The 25,393-nt window shown below is 44.8% G+C and overlaps 1 protein-coding gene across 5 annotated transcripts; it reads right to left on the bottom strand.

Annotated features, from left to right (window-relative positions):
- Positions 1–9,049: 9,049 nt before the first annotated feature.
- Positions 9,050–23,342, bottom strand: SSRP1 (structure specific recognition protein 1). Of its 5 annotated transcripts, none has more exons than XM_077933137.1 (17): positions 23,219–23,342; positions 22,485–22,768; positions 20,604–20,789; positions 19,997–20,102; positions 19,628–19,818; positions 19,313–19,543; positions 17,598–17,701; positions 16,782–16,910; positions 16,434–16,655; positions 15,854–15,926; positions 15,089–15,230; positions 13,668–13,713; positions 12,023–12,143; positions 11,060–11,230; positions 10,327–10,418; positions 10,010–10,190; positions 9,050–9,567 (listed from the first exon to the last, which is right to left on the bottom strand). In XM_077933137.1, exons 2-17 carry the CDS (start codon positions 22,536–22,538, stop codon positions 9,499–9,501), a joined length of 2,118 nt encoding a protein of 705 aa, XP_077789263.1. In that variant the 5' UTR covers positions 22,539–22,768; positions 23,219–23,342; the 3' UTR covers positions 9,050–9,498. The 5 variants fall into 5 exon arrangements, with proteins under 5 accessions (XP_077789263.1, XP_077789272.1, XP_077789266.1 ...); XM_077933146.1 differs by having other exon boundaries at positions 23,163–23,334; XM_077933140.1 differs by having other exon boundaries at positions 23,154–23,229.
- Positions 23,343–25,393: the final 2,051 nt, after the last annotated feature.

Genomic DNA, 25,393 nt, shown 5'->3' with positions numbered 1-25,393 from the left:
GGACACTATACTTCTGTTGATACAGCCTAGGGTTTTTTTGCTGCTGCATCACACCATTCACTCATGTTAAGCTTGTGGTCTTTCTTTATGTTTAGCTTGTTGTTTGTGGCCCAGGGATTTGTTAGGTACAGTACCTAAATGACTGGGGCACAGAATGGTGGCACGCATTTGTATGTTTATGCATGCAAATTTAGGGTGATTTTCAGAGGTGATGGTGGAAGACCTATGGCTCTTGGTCCCCAGGTTTACTGTGAGTTAATGAGGTACCAACAAGATTTTATGGGCCTAGTACACTGTATAGGTACCCCTGCCCATACGGGCCAGTCGTGTCCGACTCTAGGGTTGTGCGCCCATCTCACTTAAGAGGCCGGGGGCCAGCGCTGTCCGGAGACACTTCCGGGTCACGTGGCCAGCGTGACAAAGCTGCTCTGGCGAGCCAGCACCAGTGCAGCACACGGAAACGCCGTTTACCTTCCCGCTAGAAAGCGGTACCTATTTATCTACTTGCACTTAAGGGTGCTTTTGAACTGCTAGGTGGGCAGGAGCTGGGACCGAAAGACGGGAGCTCACCCCGCCGTGGGGATTCAAACCGCCGACCATGTGATCAGCAAGCCCTAGGCGCTGAGGTTTTACCCACAGCGCCACCCGCGTCCCACCCGTGTCCGCCACAGTACACTGTATAGTACTCTGCAAAATAAGATGGAAAGTTGCTGTGGTCTCCCCAGCACTGCACTGTGCAATGGGTCCAATTACCCTGAGCCACTGCCACCCTACCTCCGTTTTGCTCCTCTAATGCTGCTGCTTTAATATTTTCCAGATCCCCACTCTGAAGGAGCCTGAGAGGGTGGTGGCAATGTAATGGGCCTTTGCAGTTGTGGCTCTCCACCTGTAAAATGCTCTCCCTAGCAAGGTCCACCTGGTACCTTCTCAGACATCATTTTGGCACCAACTAAAGACTTACCTGTGAATTGGAGTTTTTTTCTGGATTTATCAGTGTACCCATTTGTTAATGGCACAGTAATGTATTTATGTTTGTTCTTAACTGTGTCGTAAGTCACCCAAATACGTTTATGTAACAAGCACGTTAACAAGTATAATAAAAAATATTATTTATGTCATCATTTTATGGTAGTTTTGTATTAAAACTAGAAGCCACTTGACAGACTCTCTGTGCAGAAATTTTCTAAAATAAATCAACAAATTCATGGCAAGGGTGCATTTGGGATACTGTTTACAGTTGTGATTATCCCATCTGCAAAATTAGCGCCTGTAGCTGGAAAAAGAAAAGGCTAATACAGATGATAACAGGGACGTGGGTGGCGCTGTGGGTAAAAGCCTCAGGGCCTAGGGCTTGCCGATCGAAAGGTCGGCGGTTCGAATCCCCGTGGCAGGGTGCGCTCCCGTTGCTCGGTCCCAGCGCCTGCCAACCTAGCAGTTCGAAAGCACCCCCGGGTGCAAGTAGATAAATAGGGACCGCTTACAAGCGGGAAGGTAAACGGCGTTTCCGTGTGCGGCTCTGGCTCGCCAGATGCAGCTTGTCACGCTGGCCACGTGACCCGGAAGTGTCTCCGGACAGCGCTGGCCCCCGGCCTCTTGAGTGAGATGGGCGCACAACCCTAGAGTCTGTCAAGACTGGCCCGTACGGGCAGGAGTACCTTTACCTTTAATACAGATGATAACAGGGGCAAATGGCTGGTGTGGTGCCTTCCCTAGGTGGAAAGGGTAAATGGGTATTTTTGCTTTAGAAATAAGAAAAGGGACAGGACTGAGATCTATCTGAAACAATTAAGCTTGGCTTGTAGAAAGTGGGTAGAAATATTCAGTTTCCTTTTTTCTGGGGTAGCTCAGTTAGTAGGATATGAAATTCTTAATCTCTGGGTTGTGGATTCAAGTCCTACATTGGGCAGAAGATTCCTGCATTGCAGGGGGTTGGACTAAATGACCCTCATGGTCCCTTCCAACTCTATAATTCTGTGATTTTTGTTTATTTATTTACATATATTTATTTATAACATGACAAAGTACAGTCGTACCTCAGGTTACATACGCTTCAGGTTACAGACTCCGCTAACCCGGAAATAGTACCTTGGGTTAAGAACTTTGCTTCAAGATGAGAACAGAAATCGTGCAGTGGCGGCACGGCAACAGCGGGAGGTCCCATTAGCTAAAGTGGTACCTCAGGTTAAGAACAGTTTCAGTTTAAGAACGGACCACCAGAACGAATTAAGTTCTTAACCTGAGGTACCACTGTATAACGACATAAAGTAAAAAGAGATCTACATCCAAACATATAGGAACAAATTTCCATACCAAAGTCAAACATAATAAATTAATATCACAATATTCCTCTCTGGAACTTGGGGCCACTCAAAAGCACAACCACAGAGTCAGGAAAGCAAAAGAATACTTCGTCCCAGAATGCATAATTAATTTTATGGCAGTTGCTGCCGCAGGATGGGGTAATAGCCAAAACCTTAGATGGCTTTAAAAGGGGATCTGGTAAATCTGTGGGTAGATTGGTTAATTAGTAGGCACAACAGTTAAATGGAACCTCTATGCTCATATGCAGTATACTTTTGAAGGTTAAGTGGTATGGGACAGACAGCAGGGATTGGCTATTACTTCCAGGGCCTGCTTGTGGGCTTCTCAGAAGCATGTGGCTGGCCAGTCCATCAAACAGCCTGCTAGAACCTGCATACCCTTGGCTCTGATACAGCAGAACTCTTAGGAAATCAAACACACTACAGAGACATGTCTTTATTACTGGTTCATTGTATTTCATGGGTCAGCCCCAGTTCAAGCAGGATGGTGGGCTGAGCATTTCCTTTTTAGTAGATCACATACATGCTGCCCAAACACCCCCAACTTACTGACGTGTTGACAGTGCCACAGTATGGCTCCTGATGAGGGAAAAGGACCAAATCCTTTATTGTCAGTCTCAAAAGACAGAAAAGTATCCTTGGGCTCAGTCACAACCATGAACCTAGGTGGCCAACATGATGTTCTCCAATCATTGGTGGTCTACAACTCTCCCCTTGGAGGTCATCCATCAGGGTGACCAAGGCAGATTCAGTCCCAAACCTTGGTCTGTACCCAGATTGGAATGGGTCTGTATCAGTGGTTGCCATTTGGTGGTTAGCAGACCATGGGGGGGGGGGGGTCCACGTAACCCACTCAAGAGGTCTGTGGCACCATTCTCATAATAAAAACTACCATAGAGATATCAACATTTTCAAAAGAAACGAGTCCAAAGAAACAGGGAGTCTGCAGCACTTAGCTAATTGGGAACCACTGGTCTAAACAATCAATTTCCTCCAGGAATGTCTGCAGCTGTGTCCCTTCTTAGGTACCTTCTCCCAAAGCAGGTAAATGTAACAGGGGAGTAATTACTGTTGCATGCTACCCTAATCTCTGAGCAGTGCAAGATTCCAGGGGTTCCAGGCACTTGTTAAAAGTTGGCATTCCGTTCTGGAAGGAGGCACAGCAGAGACCGTGGTGTCCTTATGATATGTGATTTATTTACACATGCATACAACCTGAGTCTGCGTTGGAGGAGCACACAGCATTAACACTCCAAAGCATCCTCCTGCTTCTTCCATAGCCGCAGCCTTGGATTCCAGCAGACATCAAACCTGGAGCTCTCTCTCTTCCTTCTTCCTCTCTCTGCCTTTCCAGCCTCACGCTTTGGCATCCAGCATCTAGCTCATTTCACTCAGCTCTTAACGCTGGCTTTTTGTCTTTGTCACTAACCAGGGAGTCCACCCATTTTCCTCTGGCACAGAGCCACTCCTTTGTTCCCTTAAGGACCTATACTTATCAGGCCATTGCCAGGCAGGCCTGGCTATTCCAGCAATTGAATCCTTGCTGGGTCCAGGAATTGGAAGAATCCTGCATTCAGCCTACTTCCTTTGGGGTCCCCCCTCCCCCCAGAAATGGTCACAGTGCCAGGGGTCAGCAAGGTTTACCCCGCCTGGGCCGGTTCACTCCAGCAGAGATCCCTCCGTGGGCCGGATCGTGAGCACGCGTGACCACAATTTCTGGCACCGCGGAAGCGAGTCCCCACGCCATGCTGCGCTGGTGGACTCGCCAAGTGGGCGGCTCAGTTTGGGGGTGGCTCGTGGTCCGGTTAAACGACCCCCGTAGGCCGCTTGTGGCCCATGGGCCTTAGGTTGCCGACCCCTGGGTCACACTATCACCTCATTCAAGGCAGCCAGCACCTCGCCCAGAAACACATTCATCTTGGCCTGAACTTGCTTTAGTCAGCCATGAGGGGCAAGGGCCAAAAGGACACAACTGGATGCATACTCGCAAGTACCTTCCCAACAACATCAGGCTGCAAAAACTGGAACCGATCAGACAAAACGCTACTTGACGCGACACTGGAAACCTCACTTGGGACTGCATCACATCTTCCAAGTTTCCCAATTGGCAGACTAGGTAAATCTAAAATGAGCACGTGATATCTATATGGAAATCTTCTGCTTATTCAACTGTAGATCTATTTGGGATTATATTTTTTTGAACACGCAGACTTCCTTAAGTGACTCCTTCATGGCTGAAAGTTGCATTGCCACCGATATTTCACAATCCTTAGCAGCAACATTAACCATAAACATGCTTTAAATCAGTTTGAATACAAAGGTAACAGGGAATTATCAGTGGAAAATTATATTTCCCACTCCAGAGTGTATATACTTAGATCTCCTGCATAGGTTATTTTATTGGGTAAGCTTTAAAATTATTATTTTGGCCACTAGATGGGGACTCAAGACAGGTAATAGTCACACTCATCTAGAATATTAAGGTATTCGCAATTAGGAATCCTCAGCACTCTTGATGGCTGGGTCTTTTAGTTATTTATTCTCTCACACTCCCACAGCATGGAAAGTTAATGAGCAACAGAAAGGACATATATTTGAGCCATATATAGGTCTGAAAGACAGTCTTTCCCTTAAAATAGAGATTCTAGACCATTCACAGTCATTGCTGCAAATGTGGAAAGACGCTGAGGTATCAGGAAGAAAGGTAGATCTTCTGACACCCAAGTTTTTATCTTAAACAGAGTATTTGAATTCTCTCTTTTGAAAGCAGGCACAGCTATATTCTAAATCAGCAGTCAATTCTCTCATGCTCAGAGTGCATAAAAGCTACCTCACCTCTAGATAACCATCAATCGCCTCATTTGAATTCAGAACAAGGTTAGGGTGGGACTAATCAATTTTCATGCCCCTTCAGAAACAGGCCCACATTATTAAGGCTGAAATGGGTATCCCGTTGTTTAATGATAATACCTAGTAGACCTAGATGTGAAGCATTATCTATCCTGTGCATCCTCTTTCCCCCAGGATTTTGGGTTTATAAATGAGATACAACCTTACAATGCTTCTTGGGGATGAATAGACTGAGACTCTCACAAGAAAACAGACAAATCCCCAGAGGAACAGCTGTGCAGTGGCCAAAGCAGCACCCAAAAAATTGTGTCATGAGCTTCTATACACAACAATCTACTTCATCCATAATCCATCCATTCCCTCCCCGCCCCACTATCTTTTATTCTTGGGCTACAAATCCTATACAATTTAGCTAGGACAGTAATTCCATTGAAAACCACAACTTATTTGCAAGTACAGGACTACAGGACTGCATTATTGCCTTGCAAATATTGCCATGGTATATTGTCCACTATAACCTCAGTTCAGGAATTTATGTCTACAACTGTCTCTAGCTAGATCATTCAACCTCCCTTCCCACATATATAGGTAAAGGTAAAGGGACACCTGACCATTAGGTCCAGTCGTGACTGACTCTGGGGTTGCGGCGCTCATCTCGCTTTATTGGCCGAGGGAGCCGGCATACAGCTTCCGGGTCATGTGGCCAGCATGACTAAGCCACTTCTGGTGAACCAGAGCAGCACACAGAAACGCCGTTTACCTTCCCGCCAGAGCGGTACCTATTTATCTACTTGCACTTTGACGTGCTTTCGAACTGCTAGGTTGGCAGGAGCAGGGACCGAGCAACGGGAGCTCACTCCTTTGCGGGGATTCAAACCGCCGACCTTCTGACCGGCAAGTCCTAGGCTCTGTGGTTTAACCCACAGAGCCACCCGCGACCCTTCTCCCACATATATACCACCTCCCTAAAATCTCTAATTCCTATTTGCCTGCGAAGTATTAGAAATACCAGAGCCCTATCCTTTATTTCATCTGGTCAATGCCTAATTAGCCAACACTCACAAAGCAAGGTAAACTAGTTAACTCCTTCCATGGAAGCTGCTGTCCAGCAAAAATACAGAAAACAGGAAGACCATCTGCTAGGACCACAGGGCTGCTAGGACCACAGAATAGGAGGTTGGCCATTTGCTTGCCACCCTCAGCTGTTCAGTCAAAAGAGCAGCATGAGGCAAGATACCACAGTTGCAGGGTAGCCTACAGGTAGATGAAACCAGCCCCCCATTTATTCTTGGCAGCCTATGCACATTTCCAGTAAATGACTTATGTAAGCTTGGCCAAAGCAAACACAAGGACCTCAGGAATTTTACATTTTGTGTTGCTTCCAAGTGTGCAAATAGGAATTTGCTGCTGGCTTTAATTGCAAACTTACTTACAGACCCTTTGGAACACTCCTGCGCTCAACTCCTAGCACAAGCAGGAGATAGATTCTTCCGTACCAATTCTCAGTAAAACAATTCAGTGCTTATTCAATTATCCCAAAGCAGAAAATGCTGTCTGACTCACAGGTGATTGCAAGACAGCTCTCAAAAAGGTTCCCACAGCCATTTTAATGGATGGCAGAGGACCGGTAATCCACACTAATTGGATCATGGTTCAGTCCCCTAGCTCAAATTAACTGTCCTTTCAGGAAAAAGAACTTCAGGCTGCTTTAACAGTAATGGAGCTAGATAGAAAACCCACCTTGCTACTAATTGCCACCTAGCAGTTAAATTTGCAAAAGCTGATGGGGTAGAGAGAACTAGAGTAGTGAAGTGGGAAAGGGACAGGAAATCATAAGTAAAAGCTTGACTTTTTAGTGAGAAGGGGGCAAGAGCTATTCCATATCTACACAGTTTGGGAAGGGTTGAAATCACATAGTGCTCCGAATGATCAAACCAGTGAAAATGATAGGTTGAAAGCTCAACTAGATATGACTGTGGCAGGTGTGTTATGCTTGATATGGCATTCTCCTTAATCATGTACAGAACATGGGACTATTTGAAAAGCAAAAGAAGCATGTGCATGAGAGGAGCTGGAAATCCTCTTTCCCCACTAGACCGTGGCTTACCCTGTCTGTAGCCAATCTTTCTTCTCCACCGCTACCCCTCCCAAAAAGTGCTTTCATGCAGCCAAGATCACTTCCAATGTCAGAGAAAAGCAGTCACATAGAGAAGCCACAATAGGCTGTGTGATTGGTGTAGGAGCATTCTGCAGTCCTTACCCACGTATGCCTTTCGGGGTTAAAATCAGACACATTCTTTAGGCAAAAGGGGGGGGGGTTTCTTTGGTTAAATACATTGAACTGCTACCATCACATCTAGTCTGACCCCTGGTAAGGCCTGTTTTTTTCACTGTGGGTTATGATGATTTTAAGTATACTTAACTACAGAATTCAGACATCAGTCTGAATTGGTCAGAATCTCAGGATGAGCACATGAATATACTATTTACTAAATGTTACATGTTATAAGGAAAGTTGAAAAACACAGCTTCCATCATAGCACCATCATATAAAAACCTATAGTATGTGCACACATTTAGTAATGTGTGTGCAGTTCTAGGAACCTCAATACAAAGCCCTACAGCTGTCGAAAGAAAAAACATGAATAAAATGATCACAGGGAGCCCACCTACCTTACAAAGAAAGTGTCAATCATTTGAGGATTTTAGCTTTGTGTGGGTGGGAAGTGCTGAGGTGGGACAAGATTGGCACGTAAAGTTATGAGAAGTACTGGGTAAGGAATTTTGAAAGGTTGCCCACTCTAAAAAAACAAGAGTTCACAGCTCTTCATTGGAAAGGATATATAGCTGGTTTTAAGATAAATAAAAGTAATCAAAAGAATGCATAATTAAAATATGAAACCTACTGCCAGGGGATACCGTGATGGCCAACAACATAAATGGCTTTCTAAAGAGAAATACAAATGTTAGCCAAAGCAGCAACTCTCATGACTAATAACAATACAGGATGCAAAAAGATTAAACATGATGGATTTGATCACCATGCCCTGCTTTTATGTTTCCCAAAGGGCTCCCACTCTGTCTAGGGGGCACAATACCCCTTTGTTTTGGCCCAGGATGCATTGTACTCAAAAGAGGCTGATGACTTCCATGGGTTGAGCCATTAGGTCCAATTTGATTTTAATTAGCCCCTTATCATTTTAATACTGCTCCTGAATTCCCAGAGAGCCACTTGTCGAGCAACATCCCTGCCAAGGAAACAGCCACTGGCAATCCACCCAAGGCCAGCTCAAGTCCACCTCTGTTCCTTCTGTACACACACTCACATGGATACATGTCTCCATACTGGTTGATATAAGATGATCCAATAGAGGAAAGGGGGGAAAGGAAGCGGCCTGTAAGCTTCTTTTGCCTTTAAGGAAAAGCAAAGCACAGAAGCTCTCACATTTCTTTAAAGAGTGCCAGCAGTTATCCATCGGGACCAGACGCTGTCCCAAGTGTTAATGTTGGCGAGGTTCAAGGATGCTGTTATTGCTGATGGAATCTCAGGCACTGCCAGGTTTCATCTCTATTGACTGCTTGCCTACATTAGCCACATCCCATCAGCACGCAATGGCCCTTTAAATACAATTAGTGCAGCAGCTGCTAATGGAAGGTACTACAGTTAAGCCCCTTGGCCCAAAGCATAAGATGCAGCTCCTGTACAAAACTCTACATAAAGATTACTGGCGCAGGTTGCGCAAATATACATAGGTCTTTTCCTGCTGCTGCAGAAGAAATGGTTTGATTTGCTTTGATATACACCTCCATGCTGGAAGATGCTTTTTATTTGTCCGGGCTGTTGCAGGGTGGGGTGTCACACAAGAACAATTCTCGTCCAAATTCACTTGATTTTTATTAAATCAGTTAGCCACGATAAACAAAAATGCAAAGAGAACCTTAAAAAATAAAAACCAAAAGACATCAACTGAATCTGACCAGGGAAGCAACACAGTGCCCCCATCTTCCAGCTGTATGCCGCATACCACTGAGCCCACCATCTAACAGGACACAATGCATCTGTAGCAACATGAAGGTAGAAAAGGGGCAGGGGTGATGGGCTTTCTCTGCCCTCTTTTAGCACAATCCATTCTCTCTGGACGGGACAACTGGCCCTGACTACAACCTGCAATACTGGGAGGGGGAACAACTGAAGCATTGTAGTGGTGCCAGCTCTCCATCCATCCTGCCTGGAACAACGTCCTCTTGGCCTCACCTCCACAAATAGAACCACCACAACACCTGTAAAAAGGGTGGGGAATTGGGGTGTTTGTGTGGGTGTTTCTTGCTAATCTGAACCAGATGCAGATTCTGCTGAGCTGGGTGGGGTGCTGGCAATCTCCTCCTCATCAGAATCCTAGAAAAGAAAGAGGCACAGGTATTGTTAAGAGCAGGGGAAAGATTCAAGATTAGCTGCATGCCTTAGAGTCTAAGCCAACAGAATCAGCGCCGGAAAGGGGAGCTGCTGGGTACCACTGGGACCAGATCAATTAAGCTTCAGCTGAACAGCCAACTGCAGTAAAAGCATACAATAAATGGAGCAAACAGGATGTTTAAGCTGCATGAAGATGGGGAAATCTAGAAAAGCCTTAAATGTGTTTTTATTTACTATGCTAGAAACACAGGTGTGTGTACAATGTAACGAGAATAAATATGGTTCAGCAAGTGGCAGTAATAGGACAGGAAAACATGGAGAAACCAGGAGAAAATAGAAATCATGGAGCATGCTTTCCTTCCCCTCCTCCCTAGCTCACTGGCAGTGGCACTGCATTGCCACCACAGAGTGCATTGCCACTCACCTCCTTCTTGTCCTCGCCTGAGGAGCTATCATCACTGGAGACAAACTCCTTGCTCTTGAAACTCTCTCCAAGTTGTTTGGAAGGGCTCTTGCTCACAGACGATTTTGCAGATGCAGGTGCCTTCTTCTCTGGCTTGCCTTTCCCTGGCTTCTCTGGCTTTTTCTTCTTCTTGGATTTTTCCCTGTTCGTGTGAAGAAAGAGATAGGGTGCTGTAATGGCAGAATTGGCAGAGTCCCTTTGGGGCAACAGAAGCGCTATGGAGAAATGAGGAAGGGAGTCTGTTTTCTTGTTTGTGAGGGAGGGACGCAGCTACTCACTTCTTGGAGCTGTCTGACTTCCCTCCTTCAGTATAATCCTTCATTGCCTTCTCATAGTCCCTCTTGGCATCTTCAGCTTTGCGATCCCATTCCTTCATCCAAAAAGAGAACGTTTTACTCACTACTCACGCAACCCACAAAAAGAACAACTCATGCACCATTTCTGCTAACACCAGGAGCATGTGTATCCCATGCAATAGAAACTGAAATCCAAAAACTCAAGGAATGCAGAGTCCTGAGGTTTTATTTTAAGCCCATTGTTCTTTTCCTTATGCCTGTGGGTCAAGGCCGAAATGGATTCAACTGAGGTTCAAAAACCCAGAGCTGGATTTAGTGACCAAGTGGAAATGCATAATCATCAGGATAAATCAGGATTTAACTGTCTCGGGACATTATGGAATTCCTGCTGGATCAGACCAAGAGTCAATTTGGTTTAGCAACCATTTCTCACAGCAGGAATTCCCTAATGTCCCAGAGTTTGAGGCAGGAATCCTTTCCAATCCTAGCCTGGCACAACAGGGATTGAACCTCTGACCTTCTACGTGGAAAGCATGTGGTCCACCACTGAACTACCACCCTTCCAAGACACTTCAGAGAAACCTCCAGAAAGCAACAGCCCTCTCCCACTGTCTGCCCCCCCCCCCAGCAACTGGCATTCAGATGAACAAATCATAAGCAACTCCCAAAAGTTACTGGCACACTTCCACATTATCATTATCAACTCATCACCCACCTCTTTCTTCTCTTTGGACATTCCTTTCCAGAGTTCTCCGGCCTTCTTGGACACATCAGTGACACTCATGCCAGGACTATCTGCCCTGATCTTGTCACGGTTAGCATTGAGCCAGAGCATGTAAGCAGACAAAGGTCTCTTTGGGGCATTGGGGTCTTTCCCTTTCTTACCCTGTGGGAAAAGGGAGGGTGAGAAGAGAGAAAAATCACAACACTTCACCTCCAGGTAAAGGGAAGCACTGCCTATTCCACAGATTCCGGAAAAATCCCTTCCAGTCTACCAAAGCCACCTGCATAAAGACCTCTAACTTGACTTTTGACTGTAGCCAAGTGCCCTTCCAGCAATCTGCAGCTCTGCAAATTGCAACACACAGTTTTTGCTCCAAATCCTCTTCTACTGCCCCCTTTCCCCCTTATATTCCCAAGACTGGTTTTCATATTCACTGCACCACTAATAAGCATGGACCAACTTGGGGAAATAACAGGGGAAATGCCTGTTAACCTCTCTATGTAAGGAGAGTTTTCGGCAGTGAACTCTCCTTAGGTACCCTCAATAGCTTTACTTAAGTCGATTAATGTTTGAATGTGTTCAAGAGTTTTAAAACAGTTCTTGTTCCGGTCTCAGCTAACACAGGCGCAAGTTAACACTGCTGGTCCCGATTCAGTTCAAAATATGGTCCCTTGTCAATATATCAACTGCTGATTTGTCTGCTTGCTAGGTGTTTGGACACCACTGAGATCGAGGAGCAGGTTCCCCTCTGTTTGGATGCCCTTTCAAAACTGCACTGATTTGTTTGGTTTCTTAGGAACTCCCAAGCAATGCCCAGTGCAAGGCTGCTGATTTGTAACTGTGCACTTGTTTGCTTTCTCACAGGCACTTCCAGCTCTGACAGGAAGCACTCAAAGAAAGCCAGGAAGAGAGCGGCCTTGAATTCAACAATCTCCACATCCTGGTTGCTCTCACCTCAGATGGCTTCTTGCGAGGCTTGCGTTCTTTGACAATTTTGGCTTTTTTGGCAGGTTTCTTCTTCTCGTCACTGTCTCCTTCGTTGCTAGACGAGCTGGCTGAGGCATTACTGTCAAACCTGTCACAAGGAAAAGACACCCAAAGAAAGAGGTGGGTTCACAGCTTCCTAAACAAATCCCAGTCACTTTTAAAATGAGAGCACACACTCAAGCTTGAGCAACAATATCCTCATCCTAAGTTTTTTTGTGCTTAACTCTCATGTGTCAGTTACACTACATCAGTGTGGTGTAGTGGTTAGAGTGCAGGACTAGAAATAGGGTAACTAGGGTTCAAATCCCCACTCAGCCTAGCCTACCTAACAGGGTTGCTGTGGGGATTAAATAAGGAGGGGGAGAACCATATTAAACACCATCTCCAGCTCCTTACAGAAAAACTAGGAAATAAATACAGCAAATAAATTAATAAGTCCCAAGAATGACTTGGATGCTGCAGGATCATTAAAATCAGTAACAAATATCATAAACAGATAAGTCTATATAGCCCGATTAGAATAAACAACTTATAAAATTTACAAACACTGGAAGCCCTAACACGACTGCTAAAAATTGTTAGATATACAATCTAGGATTTCAATAAGCCGCTGCATAGACTTGTCAGAAACTATTCTAGCAAGAGCGCACAAAGCAGCAGGTATCAATTGACTGTTAACCATTGCATGCAAACATCAAAAGCAATTGCCTTTTATACCCTTCATCTGTCTAACCTGCCCCAATGTTCATACTTCAGAGACCAACCAGACAAGTCTTTTAAGTAAGCTGACGTTCTTAAAGCATTTGAAATAGAATGGGTCCATTGTCATGACTGCCCACCCTGCAAGATGCTCTCCAACAGCTTAAGTGAAAGCACGCCCAGATTACTAGCTCCCAACGTTTTCTTGAATATTCAACCCTGTGTACAATTTTAGACTGATGAAAGGACAGCATATTTCACAGACGAAGATAAAAAGCACAAGACTGTCAAAGTGAGTCGCAAAGTGTTGCCTTAAATTTAGGACTCAGATTTCCCCATTCATTTTGATAGCCAGTGGTTGCACCCAGTAAGGCGGCTATACGAGTGGAACAGGCCTCCACTAATGCAGTGGGACTTCCCCTCCTCCTTGCAGCTCTGACTGCACACCGTCACAATTACTCAAGAGGCTTTGGAGACCATCCTGAGCAGATCTGGGTGGACTGACAGGAGAAAGAGAAAAGGAAGCACGCCACCCCTGCAAAAGAGGAAACCTGCTCATGCGGCATGAACTACAACCCCCATTTCCTACTCCACAAATGGATCCTCACAACATTATAACAAGATGTTCTTCTTCCCATTTCACCCTACTATTGTCATCACTCCAATACAGATGATCCAACTTTCTTCTGTTGGAAGTCTCCTAATCATGTGATTTGCCTGCTTCCATACGGTCATATTGAAGACCCACAGTTCGATGTTATTGCATCCTTCAGTGTTACACTGGTCCCTGCGAAGCACACAGCTTCCTCCAGTAATTATTAAAATATTAATATCATGCCTTTTGATTCCTAACAGAGCCCTCAATGCAGCATTCAACAACACTATCTCCAGCAGGCTGAAGCATTTTACTTACTCTTCTGCCACATCCTCTTCCTCCTCCATAGGATTGAATGATTCATCTGGAAAAAGAAAATCTCTGTTTTTAAACCACACTGATGAGAATGAAATGTAAGGCATGAAAAGGCAAACAGGAATGGATTTGGCCACAAACCAAAGATAGAATAGGCCAATCTCTGTATCTCCAGGCTGCAGAAAAGCTATTTATTCATTTACTTATTTCATAACATTTAAATAGCTAACAAAAGAAATGCATAAAATAAGCCTTTTTGCAGACATTGTATCAATTATGCTATTGAATCCAAAAGTTGCAATGCTCATATTACTGAAATGAAAAAACTAAGCAATTATGCTAAAGTGTCTGGATTCAAAATCAGCAAATCCAAATCAGAAATAACATAAATGGACATTTCTCCATTTGACCAATCAATCATTCAAAAACAGATAGGTTTTTGAATCTGCTATAAGGAAGTAAAATATTTGGGAGCCTAGGTAACAAAAAACCTGTCAGCTCTAAAGAAAGCAAACTTTACACCATTACTTTTACAAGTACAATGGGATCTTAGATCTTGGGAAAACTTACATTTAGCATGCTCAGGACGCATAACCATCTTTACAGCAGCTATCCTTCTGAAATTTTTGTTTCTCTTTCAAGTGCTGATAATTATGATTACACCCAAACAATTTAAAATTTGGCAGTGCTCAATGAACAAGTTCATACACGAAGGGGAAAAGTGCAACTAGGCTCCAGAACTATGTATGGAAGTGTTCAAAGCAGCAGATTTGGAATCCCACACCTCCAAACTTCTAACAATGCCTTTCAACTAAAACATTTGATGTCATTGATGAACAGTCAAAAGAGCAAACCATGGGCAGATATAGAAATAAGTTTGACATACAACAAAACAAGTGAAATGTCTCCTGCACTAGCACTATTTGGCTTATGATCCCACCCACTCAAAATTACCCTAATGTTGATCTCTTAGCCTTTCTATTGACAGCTGCCTGTATGGAGATAGTCAGATGCTGGAAAATTGGTGTTGGGCTTAACAAGTATAGTCCATAGCATTGGCTTAGATATTGACATGTCAGGTCGAAGCGGCAAAGGGCAGACACAATCCACGTTCCTTTTATAATGTATGGCAAATGCTTCTTGAAAACATAAATTGTTGAGACCATGGAAGAAATCCACCAAACATTCATGGGGAAATGTGGCATAATCTTTTAGCGTAATCAAACACAACTTTATTATATAACATGACAAAAGTTTGAAACAATCAGCACAAGTTACTTGTTGTTTACTGTTGTAACAACCGGTTTCTCAAAATGTATCTCCTGTGCCATGAAAAATAAATATAAACGTATTTTTAAAAAGTTATATACTGTTCAATTATTAAAAAAACAAAACCCAAAAGAAATTTACAAAAAATGGCTTACCCGTCTCCTCCCCGGAGTCTTCACTGCTGTCATTTGCATGCTCCTCGCGAATCTTGCCCTCCTCCTTCATACGCTCCAAGTAAGCGTCATGTGAGTCCTCATCCGAACCAGCATAATCATCATAGGGCACACTCTTCATGCCCTAGAAACATAAACAAAGCATTCCATGGAAGCTTCCCAACTCCAGTATTTGAGCAGACAGTCTCTCTCAACACTTTCCACACCCAAAACATGCAGAGTTTCTAAAACCACAACTCGCAGCATGCTTTTGAGCACACATACTGTATGGAAAAGGCTTCTGTTTTAAACACACACACACACACACACACACACACACACACACACACACACACACACAGCAGATTCCTCAAGAACTGAATGCATGCTGTCTCCTGGGTCTGCTAGAACACACCTTCTCTCCTCAGAGGAAGGGAAGAACCATGCTAGTAAGGTGGATTAGGTGGAAGCCACTTCTTGAGCAGAGCAGGCTGCTGCCCCTTCCCTGTGGTTCATGCAAGGTTATACTATGGTGATTAGGAATGTTCACCACAGCCATGCAGAGGAGACCTGAACCAAGAGGAGGAGGAAGAGGAGGGGACAATCGCACAGACCTTTTTCTTCTACAAGGAGAGAACAGAAATTGAGAAGGGAGAAAGCTCCGGAGAGACAGAGAACCCCCACCCTTCCCCAGTAGATCAGGACCAGGACCAGACAGTAGTTGCCTTTCCCTGTCCTCTCTCTTGCCCACCCTCTTGTAACAGGTACCTCCTTCAGTCCTCGGTTCTTGATGTTCAACTTCTTGGTATTCACAAAGTCAAATAGTTTGCCATATTCCTCTCTGCAAGGAAGAGAAGCCATAGATGCAATCATCTCGCACAAGACTAATACTCACTTGCCTGTGACAAAACTTCACAGAACAGCAGTGAATCAGTTGCTGCCAGGGAAAATAGATCCTATATTGTGAGGGCACAGAGGGGAACTGGAGAACGAAATAATTGTGTTTTTAGGACCTACCTTAGTTTTATGGCTTTAAATTGTTTTGAATATTGTTTTTAATGCTGTGACCTGCCCTGGGACCTTAAGAGTGAAAGACAGGTAACAAATTCATAAATAATAATATATGCATGATGCAGCTATTAAAATGAAAACACCTGAAAATTATAGGTCACACATATGCAAGCAGCATAAAGAACTGTGTTTCAGAATGGGAAGGGCTCAAGGGCAGTGGCAATTCTGCCCCTTTCCGCCACAATGGAAAATATTATACAGCTAAAGAGGTGGCTGAGATCAAAAGCTGGTGAGCACACTTGTGTCTCTATGTTTCGGCTACGATCCATTCACTCACCTCTCTATGCTGCTGAAAGTGTATTGCATTCCCTGCTTGGTTTCTATTTCAAAGTCGAAGGAGCGTGTGGTTGTGGTCCCACGGGCAAAGTTCACAAAAGAAATCTCGTCAAAGCGAACATGAACGGGTGGCTTGTGCACGTAGATGAAGCCACGTTCTAAAGGGTACAGGAGGCCCGAACTAGCCTTATAGGAACAAGTGATGCACTGTGCCCCAGAATGCCTGTAAAATTGAAATAAGAGCCATGCTTAATTTTGGCCATACATTTCTCATTCACGCCCAGGTCAAACAATGACAGCCAATGAATGGTTCACGATTCCTCTAACCCAGCATGGAGGCATTTCTCACCCCTGGAAGTTGCCAGGCACGGTGATCTTCCGGTTGACAAGAGCTTTCATGACACGACTGACCATCTCATACAGGGAGCCAGACATATTCTTGGTGAGCCGACCCTCAAAGCGTTTCTCTACCTCATCCCTGTTAGAGAGACAGAATAGAAGTTAAGAAAGTGCCAGACTCAAGGGGCTGTTGAAAGATGTTTTAAATACTAAGTGTGCATGCTTATGTATGTACAGTTGACTCACAACTTATGCACATTTAACTTGAGGGATCACAGCTTTATGCTGAAAAAGCACAGTCAGCAATTCCACCTGCCATTGCATTCACTCTGGGAGAGCATTCTGAGGTCCAGGGACAGTCTGCAGTAAATGCTGCACTGTGCCTTTTATAGTTTCTACCTTCCCTGGACATAGCTCCCACATAAGCGGAGAGTCGTCTGTGTGTGGGTGTGCACGGGCATATATGCACACATGGGGGTGAGGTTGAGAAAGGTAATAATAGGGAGCAAGTAGAGACTAGAACTGGCAACTTTAAAGTTAGAATGTTGCACTGGAATCCCGTTCAGAAACTCCAAGGTCTTCTTGTGCAAGCCAGTCTCTTTCTCTTTCTCTCCCTTTCTCCATACAAAACACACAGAACAAGTTTGACAGAAATGGAAATGCAAGAGACTCCAAAGATTACTACAACACCAATTAATTGCAGCAGTCTGTGCAACTGAGACAAAAAAGCACTTGGGCATGATGGGTAGAGTCAAGCTTAGAAAGCATCTAGGGGAATCAGACACAGATACACTGCAAGGAATACAATATTGTGAATGGTACGCACTCATTCATGTTGAGGGTCAAGGAGATGTCCTCATCCTTTGAGAAGAGTAGGATAAGAAAGTGGTAACGTGTTTGGCCTTGCTTTATAGGAGGATCTAAGCTGATCTGGAAGGAAGCAGAGATAATCTTCACCTTCAGCAGGAGCCCTGATCCAAAAGCACCATTCCCATGCAGCCTAACCCCCCCACACCACGCTGATATAACATGCATCTCCCTTTCATAAGGGACAACCTACCCATTACAAAGCTCTTTCCCCTTGAGTTAAGACAGAAATCCAAATTTAATCCTAGACAGAAGCAGTCTCTACAGACTCAACTAGGAGAATACAAATTTGCACTTCTTTTCAGGAATCTTCAGGTTCAGACTGCTGCATCAAACTGAGTATATTTCTCTCACACACCCTTTCAGAAATGTTAAGAGACATTATAGTCTTTTTTATTTAAAAAAACAACAACAACCGATTTTTTAGCAGACAAGGGCCAAACCTCCCCAGCCTGTATATGCAGTTGCTCTGCTCGCAATAACATGTCAGACATTGGCAATGCCATGCCAGACTGGACATGCAAGCTCTGACTTCCTTCTGCCTTAAAGGCCAATGGCCTTCTCTTTTTTGTACTTTTATTTGTTTATTAAAGATTTTGTTGATTTACAAAAGTGTGTGCACTGTCTCTCTCTCGTATTTTTTCCCCATGTAACATTTTTACAAATCAGTTTCATTTGTTGAAACATAAAGGCCAATGGCCTTCTAAGCAACAAATAACTTGGTCAGATGTGCAGACTGGCATAGCAGGTGCCAAAAGACCACATTGCTGCTTTCTAAGAAAAAATTATGTGCTTTATCTCCATCTGATAGGAAGAGAGGAATGTGCAAGTTAGCTATGCAACGCTGAGGGATTAGCTCTTGCATCTCTATCCACACCTGCTGCAGTTAGAAGGAACGAGAGAGCCCTAAGGCCCGACACCTTGACATAGTGCTGAAACAACAGGCCAGCTCCCCTTATGCCCGGAACGCTTGCAGGGAGGGAACCAAGGCAAAGCAGAAGAATAGGAAGGGGCAGGATATATAAGAATCCCTGAAATATTATCTGAGACACTGACTGCGTACTGAGTAGAAAGACACCTGGATTCTTCTCCCCAGAGTGCAACATAAGATTGATAATTTGCTTTGTTTCTGGTTTTTGAATTAGTAACAAGAACTTATTTATTTTTATTTCATAAAAGTTATACATCATTTGATTGTAAAATACCTCCAAGTGGTTTACAAAAAGATAAAACAAGAAAATCAAGAAAAAAATCACAACCATCTTTTTAAAAAACTTAAAATACTAACTTTCAAAGCACCAGGATAGGTTTGTGTAAGCAAGAATGTTTTTAGCAGGCGCCTGTTTGATCTCAATAGGCAGGAAGTTCAGAAGCGCAGGTACTGCCACTAAACACTACACAATCAAGTTCTTACAAATCTGGAACAGGTATTATGTGGCACCCGCAGTAGTGCTAATTCCACCGATCAAAGCAGTTGAGTGGGTGCATGTGGGAGTAAATAAATCTCTTACGTTAACTGGTCCCAAGTTTTCAAGGGATGAAAGGACCTGGCCTCTCTCGTAAAGCACAAAGGGGAGAAGGAAGAGAGCCTATGAATGGAGCCTGCTGCATGAAGTAACCATCATTCTTACTCCTGACAGGCAACCCCCTCCCCCCAATTCGACTGCTGCTCACCACGAAGAACATCTGGCGTTGGTCTTTATGGGGCAGCAGAAAAAGCCGCAGAACGGTGGTGTAGGGGATCTTGTAGTCAAATGTCTTGCCATGGAGGTGCAGGAAGGTAGGGTAGATGCGGATGTCATATCGACCACGAGGTGTCAAGCACTGCAGCTCTCGGAAGATGCAGATGGCATCTCCGGTGGCCTGGATGACGTCTGCCTTGGATAATACATTCTGGGCAAATGCCTGCAGGAAAGAGTGGAATGAAGTCTTTATCAACTAATGCTCTCTCTCCCACCCCACCATCATCTCTACTCAGTTCTCACTCACCTCCACAGGATCCACGCCATCTTCCTGAGTGGGTGGCACGTAGAAGCGCACCTCCATAAGCGACACTTCAGTGTCGTCATTCTGGTGGAACTCTAACGTCACTTCATTCTTGCCAGTCGTACACTGGGAGACATTACTGAGTGGGATCTCAAAAACTGGCTGCTCACCAATGTCAAAAGAGAGGAGCTGCCCTGCAAAAGACCAACAAGGTATCTTCCAAGAGAAAATAATAATACATTCTCAGTCACTCTCCCACCCAAAGTAAAACAAAAACAACCTTCTCCATTCTTTTCTCTTAGCTCTGTCTTTGAGACACAGTGTGCCAATTTCCCCTGTGGTCGGGGTACCACCCACCGCACCCAAACGTACCTCCAAACTTCACTGTCCCCCAGTTCCACCCCTTCACGCACAAGTCTTTTTCAGCAAGGTCTAAGTGAAAGTGTGTCTTGAAGAAATCTGAGAGTTTGTCAAACTCCTATGGAAGGAAAATGCATAATCAGGGAGCAGTCAGTTAATGCACTAGTAAGGCAGAGGTATACAGAGTAGCCATTTATTGTGAGTAGCTTTCTGCACCTTGGAAATTAAAATAAGCTACATATCACAAGCCAGAGCAAAATAATGTCAATACTAACAAGTATTTTTTATATAAGCTGAGAGTTAAGAATTGCATGCTACAAGAGATGCATGAAACTAGAAATCCCATTGTAGAACCGACATCTCCTTTATAACAGCCTGCAACTAAGGCAACCCACAACCATAAGGCAAGAGGGAAAAGGCACTTTTGCAAGACCAAACTGGATATGCAAACTGGTGGAATTTCAGGCAAAAATAAACACCCAATGGCAGATGCTGCACAATATCAACCTGTCTTTATCCATAATACAAAAAATCCGCTCACCCCACCAAGTCCTGAAGACCTGCTGAGGGCTTTACTGTATCATGTTCAGAAGCAAACTCATTCCAAAAAGAACCTTACCGTCTCCCTGAACCCATCATATTTGTAGACGTGACCGTTCTTTGTCAGGAGTTTGAGACCATGTCCCAGTGCCACTCGTCGCCAGATGCCCTCTGCCAACTCTGATGCCTGAATATTGTCCACTTTTCCTGTTTTACTGTTCTTGAAAATCACACCTTGACGGTTCAGTCGCAGGCGGCCATCATTCTGACCCACAAGAGATAGAAGGTTAGCAGGTGCTTTAGCTCCGTGGCCTCTCAAAAGCTTCATAAGCTCTTCTCCTAAAACAACTCCATTTATTCCTCAAACTGCCACCAAATTCCCTTTTAAAATTCTATTTAGAACAAGTTGGACAAGACATATGATGTGGTGTTTATGGCAACTATCCGACAACTATAAGAATTCCTTCCACTATAATTATTTTCTCCCCAAACATTTGGAATGGGACTCAAACCACTCAGTAAAGCAGCAGTGGGGAACCTCCAACCCACAGACCTAATTAGGTTACCACACCCACCTGTCTTACACCTGATGTGCTATATGCTATCTGGGATAGAGAAGGTCAAAATGTGGCTGGTCCAAAAGTGGGGTTGCAGTGTGCTTTCTAAGCACTTTGCTAAGTGATTTGCCTTGGCCCACAGTCAATTTCTAACCATATAGGCAAACACCAGTGACTTAATGTTGCTGTGATGTCAAGTGACTGACAGGTGGATAGCCTCCCCCATCTGTCAAACTTTGCTTTGGCAGCGGGAGGAATATGGAGCCAACCTAGTGGCCAGATCTAGTTTTATGCTTCTACAGTAAAGTGTCCAGACATCTGTTTTCTTAAAAAAGACAATGTTTACAGCACAAACCTAACCATATTTGCTAAGAGGTAAAGCCCTATTTATTTAAGTAGGTGTTACTTCCTTAGAAGTCTGCCTCAGAACCTTGCTTCATATTCAGTTTTAAATTAAGTAGATATTTGTGGCTAGGAATCACATTTATATAGACCTATAGACTCTAGCTCACAAAATCTTACACCATAATATATTTGTTAGTCTTTCAGTTTGCCACAAGAGTCTTTGTTGTTTTGCATCCAGAAATAATCCCAAGTGATATACAACCAGCCTGCCAAGTAATCCCCCCAGTGGCATTAACAATGCTGAATAATAAAAAGGCTTTAAGGCACGTTTCATACCCAGCTGAAGTCTCAAGATGCATTTTAGTGAGTAAAGAATTTGCCACCCAAAAAAGTTATTTCTCCACAATCCTCAGGAGTCCAAAGCAAAAATGTGGGCTTCATCACTCTTGAAACATTTGTTCACCATCCTAAATAATGTATTATCATAGGCCCTCCTGCCAGTATGTTTAAAGTATTAACCTCACCGAACCCTTAAGGGACAGAGCAATATTATTTCTTAAAAAGGTAAAGGTAAAGGTACCCCTGCCCGTACGGGCCAGTCTTGCCAGACTCTAGGGTTGTGCGCTCATCTCACTCTATAGGCCGGGAGCCAGCGCTGTCCGCAGACACTTCCGGGTCACGTGGCCAGCGTGACAAGCTGCATCTGGCGAGCCAGCGCAGCACACGGAACGCCGTTTACCTTCCCGCTATAAAGCGGTACCTATTTATCTACTTGCACTTAAGGGTGCTTTCGAACTGCTAGGTTGGCAGGCGCTGGGACCGAAAAACGGGAGCGCACCCCGCTGCGGGGATTATTTATTACTCCCCTTTAAAAGATGGCATACCAGAACACCACAGATCATACAACAAACTTGTGGCAAAGCACTAGATTTCTAAAGTGGCAAGGTGGCATCCCACCCAACAGGTCAACCTTCCTCCAAACATACTGCTTGTTCCTCACATAGCACCATATGTTACTTTCCTCCTTTCAGGCTACCACCACCACCCCATTAACTTACCATCGATCCCTTCACTTCTTGGTATATTTCATTGAATTCCAATGTATCCGTCATGTTGACAGCACCTCCACCCCCCTCACCCCACTATGGCAGGGGTTGAGGCCACACCAGCAAAACGTGCCGAGCTGTTCTTGGGGGAAAGTTTTGCAAAGGGAACCAGGCAGGGAGAAGACAAGACGCCTTAGTCCTTGCTGGAACGTGGGATCTTCTCCATCTAGTTCTAACAGAAGCAAAGGGAACACGAAGACACAGAGGACTAGAAAACACTTTGGGGGAGGCGAAACCTGGGGAGAAAGCAGAAAATGTTTTGTTTATACATGGGAGACGGGAAGAAGACGACTTCTAGAAAGCTGCCTTGCTATTCACCCAACTCAGTTAAAAACCACCCATGCCTCACAATGCCTACTAAGGACACACACCAAACCCCGCACCCAGGAGCCCCCGACCCACAAGATGCTCAGCGCCGCCACAGCGCAAAACGCACGTTGTTTATTTGCGGGAGCCAAAACTCGCCTCCTTACGGAGCAGCAACAACGCACACCAGCCGCCTACTCCGGCTGCTACTACTACTACTACTACTACCTCAGTTTCCCATACCAACCGCGCTTAAACCGAAGACAATTGCCCCCCGCCCTCGCACGCCCGGCTTTGAATTCCGCCTCCCCTCACCAGACGCACTTTCCCGCCTGCGCAACACGAGTCACATCCTCTTCCCTCCTCTCTAGAAAGTTCACCTCACTTCCTCCTTCCGGGGCCGTTGGCTTTCGGTCCCACAGTCGCTTAGTGCTCTCTTGCCTCTCCGGTTTGAAAAAGAAAGAAAATGGAAGAAGGCGTCACGACTCTCTACGAAGGCCGTGGGACGCCGCTCTATCGCGCAGCGCCTCTATGGTGGGACTGCTCGGAAGAGAGTGCCGGAAGCGCGCTCCGTTGCAGACCGGAAGTGCTCACGGGGGAATCTTGTTTGAGGAGACGTTTGCCTTTTCAGCCTGGAGTAGTGGGGGGTTTTTTGTCGGCATGGAGAGAAGGCCGGTCTTTCCTCCCCCCGTCTCTATGGGCTTCCCATCCTGGGAGCGAGGCGCGGCTCCCGTGAGGAGCGGCAGTGTGATTCTCTTGATTGGTTAACGCGGGAGTAGGATGGGACTCTGGAGCGGGGTGTGGGGCTGCCTGTTCAGTATTGCTTTTGCCTCCTCTTGATTCCTAAATCCAAGTCGTTTGTAAAGGCATTGAACAGCAGGGCCAGGACAGAACCCTGTGGCACCTCGCTTTTTTCCAGGATGATGAGGAACCATTAGTGGCCACTCTGGGTTCAGTCAGGCAACCAGCTACATACCCACCTAACAGTTACCTCGTCCAGCCCACATTTTACCAGTCTCCACAAAAATTTGGGGGGGGGGGCGACTTTGTCAAAAGCCTCACTGAAATCAAGGTACACTACATCCATAGCCTTCCCCGAACCACCATGCTTGTAACTCTATCCAAAAAGAAATGAGATTGCATGATTTGTTTTTGAGAAACCCATGCTGGGTGTTAGTATTCACAGCATCATTTTCTGAGTGCTCACAGACTGTTAAATTATCTGTTCTAGGAGTTTTCCTGGTACAGTCATACCTCGTGTTACGTTTGCTTCATGATACTTTTTTCAGGTTGCGTCCCGCAGATGCGCAAAATGACGTCACGCACATGCGCATAAGCTGCGAATCGCAACCCACACATGCTCAGATGTGCAGCTGCGGGTTGCGTTCTGCTCATTTTGCAAACGGGGCTCCGGAACGGATCCCGTTCGCAACCAGGGGTACCACTGTACAGTAACAGTGGTGCCCTCGCAAGATGAAATTAATTCGTTCCGCAAGTTTTTTCGTCTTGCGATTTTTTCGTCTTGTGAAGCACGGTTTCGGAAAAGTTTTGGAAAAGCTTCAAAAATCACCAAAGTCTTCAAAAACCTCAAAAAAGGCTACCACACCGCGTGCTATGAGTTGCTCCTCGAAGTCAAGTCGCAACTGTATTAACGGTTTTAAGAAAAAGGAAACAAACTTGCAAGACGTTTTCGTCTTGCGAAGCAAGCCCATAGGGAAAATCGTTTTGAGAAGCAACTCAAAAAACCAAAAACCCTTTCGTCTTGCGAGTTTTTCGTCTTGCAAGGCATTCGTCTTGCGAGGTACCACTGTATTGACTTCAAGCTGACCTGGGTCTTCTTTTTTCCATTTTCTGAAGAGGGGGGCAACATTTCCCTGCCTCCAGTCTGCAGGAACCTCACCTTTTCTCCCAGAATTCCCAAACATAGACTCAGGCTCTGAGATTACATCCACAAGCTGCTTTAGTACCCTTGGGTGCAGCTCATCGGGCCCTGGAGATTTGAATTCATTTAAAGTAGCTAGGTGTTCCCTTACCACCTGTTTTCCTGTCTTGGGCTGCAGCTCTTTCCTTGCATTATTTATTCTGTTAGCACCAGGTTGGGCACTGCTTTCCTTTTTGGGTGAAGACAGAGGCAAAGTAGGCATATCTCTCTAATCCCAGTAAGAGTTATTTGCTTCAAAAATTATTGCTGTTCCAAAGTTCACAGCAAGTCCTGAGTCCAGCAGCTTCTAAAGTCCTTGCAGCTCTTCACAAAGTGTTCCACTTCCTTACACAATTCTACACAATTCTAATCAGTCTCTGCTGCTTAGATCTCCCACACTTTTCTGGCCAGCACTGAACGCTATAGCTTTTGCTCTTTATCCACATGGGAGCTACCTACAAATTCCTCCCAGCAACAAAGATAAGATGGTCACCAAACACTTGCATTGCGGGGAATGACTCAGCATTTCCAACTTATGTGCAATTAACCCATTGAACACTTTCTTTAACATATAAATCACTTTTTCTTTACCTATCTAGCTGTCCCATCACTCAGATGAAAGGGTGTGTCATAT

Source organism: Podarcis muralis, chromosome 1, assembly GCF_964188315.1.
Source record: "Podarcis muralis chromosome 1, rPodMur119.hap1.1, whole genome shotgun sequence".
In the NCBI taxonomy this organism is placed as follows: domain Eukaryota; kingdom Metazoa; phylum Chordata; class Lepidosauria; order Squamata; family Lacertidae; genus Podarcis; species Podarcis muralis.
Note: the sequence above shows the minus strand (reverse complement) of the source record. Positions and strands in the feature narration are given on the sequence as shown.

Coding starts and splice junctions, on each gene's coding strand:
- SSRP1 (XM_077933137.1), bottom strand. CDS start 22,538: ATGACGGATACATTGGAATTCAATGAAATATACCAAGAAGTGAAGGGA. Junction 13,714..15,088: donor AGACTCCGGGGAGGAGACGG/GTAAGCCATTTT, acceptor TTCTTTTTCCAG/ATGAATCATTCAATCCTATG. Junction 9,568..10,009: donor CAGGCGAGGACAAGAAGGAG/GTGAGTGGCAAT, acceptor TTTCTTTTCTAG/GATTCTGATGAGGAGGAGAT.